The sequence below is a fragment of the Uloborus diversus genome, chromosome 2, assembly GCF_026930045.1.
Source record: "Uloborus diversus isolate 005 chromosome 2, Udiv.v.3.1, whole genome shotgun sequence".
NCBI lineage: Eukaryota > Metazoa > Arthropoda > Arachnida > Araneae > Uloboridae > Uloborus > Uloborus diversus.
Genome location: NC_072732.1, coordinates 152,857,028 through 152,863,991, shown reverse-complemented (window position 1 = coordinate 152,863,991; position 6,964 = coordinate 152,857,028). Strand labels below are relative to the sequence as shown.

General features: G+C 33.8%; 1 protein-coding gene across 2 annotated transcripts in view; it reads right to left on the bottom strand.

Annotated features, from left to right (window-relative positions):
* LOC129216090 (acyl-coenzyme A diphosphatase NUDT19-like) overlaps nt 1-6,964 on the bottom strand; it is a 120,583-nt gene that overhangs the window by 93,377 nt on the left and 20,242 nt on the right. The window contains exon 1 of one of the 2 annotated variants that reach the window (XM_054850239.1): nt 3,678-3,807. The exons of the other annotated variant lie outside the window; for it this stretch is intronic. Within the exon in view, the coding sequence (XP_054706214.1) occupies nt 3,678-3,729 (52 nt within the window). The 5' untranslated portion in view covers nt 3,730-3,807. Of the gene's footprint in view, nt 1-3,677; nt 3,808-6,964 lie in introns of those variants that run through there. 2 annotated transcript variants of the gene reach the window in all.

Sequence of the window (6,964 nt, the reverse complement as noted above, 5' to 3'; positions counted from 1 at the left end):
GTTTTGATATATATTTTTCAAAAATCGATTTCCAAAGTAAATGTTTAAAGAAAGTTCAGCATTCTCCGATAAAATCTAAAGATGTATGATACTCTAATTTCTTTCGCTCTATTAAGGGACATGTAATTTCTCGTGAGAAAAAGGGAGTTAAAATTCATGTAGCATATTTGTATGAATTTATTTAAAAAAATTATTTTTAGACGTTTTTTTTTGTCTTTGGTAATGAATAATTTGACCCATTTTCGATTACAATTTACACAATTTCCACTGATGCACCAACCGCTGCATATTTCCTCACCTCAGAAGCACAGGGACGCCGAATTGGGAGTGCTGCGGAGCCCGAACTCCGCCTAGAATGCTTGTGAGGAAGCCTCACATCCTCGACACACACACACAAACAATAATAATAATTTGAATTATGGCATTTTGAATTCAAATTATGTTTTTCGCAATCACGAGTGTGTGTGTGTGTATGTAGGCGTGTGTGTGAGTACGTGTGTGTGTATAGGTATGTGTATGCATGCGTCTGTGTTTGTATGCAAGTGTGCGTGTGTATGTAAGTGTGTGTATGTATGCGTGGGTGTTTGTGTCTTTGTGCAGGCATGAGTGTGTGTATGTGTGTGTATTTGTGTCTGTGTGCAGGTATGAGTGTGTGTGTGCAGGTGCGTGTGTGTTTGTGTGTGTGCAGGTGTGTGTGTGTGTGTGTGTATGCGTGTGTATGTTGGATACGGATATAACCTGTAGACGGTTTTCACTACAGGAGAAGCATCGTGAGGCCGGTCGACGGTGGTGCTGCAGAGGGAGGCGGTGAAAAAGTAAAATCATAGGAACATCAAAACAGTCAAATGAGAACAATAAGCAATCGTGATTGCTCAAAAAAAGCAGCGAAGAAATAAATAAAGACCAGCATTAGAGTACGGTGCGTACAAAAAGTTTTAAATTAGGTGTAAAAATCCAATTTTGCTTTAAAATTTTTTTTTTTTTTTTTTGCTTGTCATCATACTTGCACAAAAAAGAAAAATAACATTATATAAATTACTCATTCTGTATTTAGGCTCACACTTTTTTAAAAAGAGAAACCAAAATTGAAGTTTAAGCGAAAGTCTGAAGAATCTAAACTTAGTTAAGAGTAAAATATAAATTTACGCAATGATAATTAACTCTCATTAGTATTTTTTTATCAAAATAATATCTAATGAGTTCTTTCATTAGATCTATTTTGACTGTCATCTAATTTTGATCACTGATTTTAAGCATCCATAGTGGATTTCAATGCATAAGCATAATTTCAAAAGTTTTTTTTTTTCGATACTAATTGATGTAATCTAGTTTGACGTCTTTTTGCTAATAGCAATATTTTCACTAGTTAATAACATAATTAATTAATTAATGATTAATCACTCATTTATTTTTTAAAACTTTTACTGGAAAGTGCTAAAAATACTCTTGATTTACCAAACAGTTCGAAAGTTTAAACGATGGAATTTTATTTTGTTTACGTATAACCAGGGGTGCTCGCAATGAACCCGCTTGTATTCATGGCGTTGACGAGGCCTATGGAATTTTTAGGGTGGAGGGGTAATTTTAGAGGGGTCTCATTCTGAAGGGGGGAGGGGGTATGATAAAAACGAATAGCTTTCCTTTGCATTGTAAAATACGTCCACTATTTTGTTTCCGGAAAGTTGTTTTCACGTTAAAAATATTTAAACTTATTTGAAAGTCTATGATTATTTGTTTGTTTGAATAGTATTTTTTAAATCTACTCTGTTTAGACTTTTTTGGGAAGGATCATTTGTTGTTGCTCATTTTTACTTTGTTCTATATCTAATACAAAGAGTAAAGTATTCGAACCGTGAATTTTTTAAAATTCCGACCGTTTTAGAAGTATCAAATTGGGTTGAATGCATTTTTTGTGTGTTTGCATTTGTCTGTGCGTCTGCATGTAAAGTTTTTATTTATTTATTTATTTATTTTGTTTATTTTTTTTGTGGTCACTCTAGCTTAAAACGTACGCACAGTGGAGCCAAATCCCGAAAAGCTGGCCAAAACCTCAAATAAACTTAGATTTGTGCCAAAAATTGGTATAGAGAGGTTTTTGAGGTCGCGGATTATAAATCTGAAGTCAAAATTACTGTAAACAAAATGGCGGATCAAATATGGTGAACGCATATTTGAAAAATATGTAAGGATTTTATAAAAATTAATATATGGTGGTTTGCAAAATGCAAATATTTTATTTATTGTATAAAACATATTTTGAAAAATTAAGGAATAAAAAATATTTAAAGAAAAAAGTAATAAAGAAAGAAAAAAAGAATGATAACAAAGAATCAAACAATCCACTATTATACTGGGAAATAAAATACATTTTATCAATCAATTAGTTAAACTCAATCCCCCCCCCCCCCCCAAATTTGGAATTTATGTTAAAATCAGAAACTGTTTCCGAATCGGTGTCCAATGTAGAGCTAGCTACTTTCTGTTCGTGTTCTTGTTGTAATGGTTACTGTAGGAGAATGTAATAATTCTATATTTACAACTTCCTGGGATAAGCTCCTAAGGTTTTTTTTTTTTGGCAATTTTCTAATCTTGGAATTATACGGATTAGAAGATATCATGAGCCGATTGAAAATATCTTCCATATAAGATTTTATGGATAGGAGGATCTGGAGCATTTTCCAGGAAAATGGTTCAAAATTATGGTTCAATAAATTTAAGCAATGTTTCACATTCAGGGGCTATTCCACTTAATTTTTTTGCAAGTGTCGGTTAAAAAACCCAGTGCTTGTAATAATAAAGAAAGGCGGCATGGGGACTCTAGTACGAATATTTTCTTAAACTCAAATCTTAAAACGCAATTTGTAAGACCATATCTTAACTAATAATAAAGCTGAAAGCCTCTCTGTCTGGATATCCGGAGGATGTCTGGATCTCTGTGACGCGCATAGCGCCAAGACCGTCCGACCGATTTTCATGAAATTTGGCACAAAGTTAGTTTGTAGCATGGGGGTGTGCACCTCGAAGCGATTTTTCGAAAATTCGAATTTGTTCTTTTTCGATTCCAATTTTAAGAACATTTTCCCCGAGTAAAATTATCATAAGATGGACAAGTAAATTACTAAGTTATCATAACGTGGAACCGTAACATAGGCAAGCCAATTGGCGAGAAATGCAACATACATTATTTGTTAATATACAGGCGAACCAAAAGACCTTTCAAGTTTCTACTAAGGGCAAAGTCGTGAGGGTACCACTAGTAAATAATTTGGTAATGGCGTGGAATGCATATTTTTCTTTTGTTCCTTATTTTCATCTTTTTCGTCATTTTTAAATGATGTATTGGACGCTTTTGATGAATTCATCAATAGTTGCTCTGCTTTGAATTTAAACACCTCTACATCATAAGCAAACAAATGTCAACTGAACCTAAAATACTTTTAAAATAATTTAAGCCGCATATTTTGAATTGAAGTTTTTAGTCCATAGCGTTTGACGTCAGTTGCGACATTTCCCCTTGCAGTGATGTAGTTCAACTTCGGGAGAAAAATTCAGTTAAGCTTTCCATATAAAAAACAACAGATTTTAAAGAACTTCACTTTCATAATTTATAAGTAACAGCAGAAGGTATCGTTAAAAACAAACTTGTAGAATACACTCAATGAAAGCTAGTAACTTACGAGGGATTGTTTCCTCCACGATCTCCGACACATCTGCTTCTTTGGGATCCATTATTTCCACCAGTCCTTTGGAGATATCGATTCTAAAAATGTCAAAAACTGAGGGGACTTCTGTATCCGAGAAACTGGACACGCCGAATGATCTTTCTAGTTTCACCACTTGATACCGAAACGATATTTCGCAACCGAATTGACCTTCACTTTCCAACTGAGCTGTGTGAGGCAAGGACGGCAACGTATCCAAGCGTGTTTCAGTTACTAATATTTCGTTCTGAAGCAATCTTCCACCATCCGAAGGAAATTTCCGAACTTCTTGAAGTTTATTTTTTTTGGTACCGTTTAACCAGAGCGCAGTCAGCTGGATCAACGGAGGTTTTTCCTAGGAGGAGATCGAATGATAAGATCTTACAAGTGCGATTTTTAAACCATTAGTCTTCAATTCGAGCAAGTTGTTGCAGAAGACTGACTCCACGTGGAGATGCAGATTTTTACCTGTAGCAGATGCGATGTAGGAATATCGATAAATCAGATGGGAATAATCGTTGTCTTGTTTACTGGTGTTCATCGAATTATGCAGGAATTTTATGCGCAAGGTTGTGTTGGAACAGCTAAAATAATCTCTGCTGTTGTTTATGTGTATAAGAAATTATTTTTTTTCAAATAATAGGATTTCTAAGGATACGCTGAGTGGTGGCTAAGGCATTGGTACGTGAGAATAATATCTGCAACGGTGGATACATTGGTAACTTGATCATTTAACAGAAAGATGTTCACAAGCAAAACTAAACGAACTTTGAAAAGAATATTCTTCACAATAGAGTATCCTTCATTAATATTTCTTCACATTGCACCATTTTCTTGCTTCGAAAAGCTGGTGAATCCAAAATAGTTGCAAGCCGTTTGCTTTTCAAATTTGCGCCTGTTTAGGCTGGAATTGGTGTAGTAATACAAAAAATTAATTGATTTTAATCAATTACTTATCGAATTGATTTAATCGGTTACTTATCGAATAAATTTTTGTTTGTTTCATTGTTAGCAGAGTACGTTGAAAAATAACATTTTTTTCCCAGAAAAGTAGATACGTAATTTTCTCAATCGTATTCCACCTCTGTTCTTTCTCTCCCATCTGCCGTGCTGAAATTCTTTCGCTGTAAGAGTATTTTAATCCAAAGTCGCATAACTAACGGTGAAAATTAAATTACAAGAATTCATTTATTACAAAGCTAAATCAGGAGTGCCCACCTAGAGGGGGGGGAGGGTCATGGCACATACTACACCACTAACATTTTTAGGAAGAGGGTGTTTTGAAAGGTGGTTTTCTCTCTTTTGTGGGGGCTTTATGGTATTGGGGGTTGAGGTGTAACCTTGCTGTTGAGGGGGGCACCTATGGCTAAATTAATATTGTTTTTAAATCACAGCCGTAGAAACAAATTTCACCATCAAATATCTGAAACAAGACAGTGAACTCGAGTTCTCGGTAACGCATGGAAAATATCTGTACCGGTGCTACTATTTCGAACGGCACCTCGATCTTTAAGTATTGATTTCCTTTCTCTACTCAACTATTTTTTAATGAAAATGTTTTACCGAACATCAATATTATCTCATTTATTGATAAAAATTACGGATACATTGTTTTTTAAAATTAAATTCAAATTAGCTCAAAATATAAAAAAGAAAAAAAAATCCCTCACCACTTGGTTTTAGACATGACCCTCGATTAAAAAATAAATATTTTGATTTCAATGTTAAGTTTTTAAATTTATTTTTAGATTTTTATTTATGTTTTATCAACTGTATCTAATAACTTTTTGCGTATTCATTAGCTTACATAAACTAAATATTGTTAAGCACTGCCATTCAATATAATATGTGACTATGCTTGAACAAAACCAGGGAATACAATGAACAACACACACACACACAAAAATAAATAAATAAATAAAGAAAAAAAAAAAAAGTCATAGAAAAGGCAAGGTACAAAACTTCAGGATCCTTTCGAAAAGACTGCTAACTTCGGTGCAGACTTCTGATGCTTCGTGATGTGCTTCAATTAGCGAAAGCAGTTTCATTTTATGCGTTTAGTTTTCACATTTCGCTTGTCAGTGTAACCAGATTGCATCTATGACAGGTTTATGAAGGACAAAAGCCACGCCACTTTGGGAAAAGGTAACGGTTCATATCCCCTAAAAATGACCGACATCCACAACAGATTTGCTATGACTAAAACCATTTTGTTCGGCATTTACATCAAAGTAACTAAATAAAAACGATTATAAAAACTAGAATAATTTATATTCCAATGGATGTTGACGCCATTATTCGTAATTTATGATTCTTACCAACGAGAAGATAAATGCGCAGCGTCTGTGAATGAAATGATTTCAAGAAAAGAAACTGCGGTCGCGTATTTGAAAGGCAGAGAAGAGGAGTGTACAAGTGGGACAAAGGAAGGGAAATCGCTCTCATCGCCCCTTGTAATACAATAAAAATTGCTTAGTTGAATAATAATGTCATATGTTTCATTTAAAAAAAAATAATTGGCGTACCAAATTTGGACATGTATTATCATGGCAAACATTAACTTCAAAGAATTATCAGTTTTTTTAAAAACAGACAGCTGAAATCAGACGCTTCAAACTATTTAAACATATGTTTCGATCGTTCATGGTAAAAAGGGAAGAATCGTCTTGTAAATGATTGTTACTATCCCTTATTTTTATAATGCCCTTTGCAAATTTTTCTTTAGGAAAAAAAATAGTTCTGCTACTATTAGTTAAAAAATTTATCTTTCGAAAAGTGCTATGCTTCAATCTCTACATGATATAAAAATGAAGTCTCCAAAAAGCGTCTGTGTGTTTGAACTCGCAAAACTCGAGAACTATCCGGCCGATTTCGCTGAAATTTTCAATTTGTTCCTTTTAAGTCCTGAAAAGGTTTGCAAATCAGTTCGAAAAAAAATCGATGAATAGTTCTCTTTTCATTTCATTTTAGGGCCATTTTTAACTTAAATTCTCGAATATGGGGAAGAAAAATTACTTTCCCATATTAATATCACAGATCGTTCGAAAAGGTAGAATTTTCCGCATTCTGCTCAATTTGTTTCAATGCCCTAACTTGAATAAGGCGGGAGTTATTTGCGTTTTTAGCTCGAATTTTTTTAGGCTTAGATGAAATTTAGGCATTACTTTCTTCATTACATCTATCAATAAAAAGTGAAGGAATTGTCCCACAGTTCTTTTTTTTTTTGGCACCATTGAAAAAAACGACATTTTTTACTCCAGATC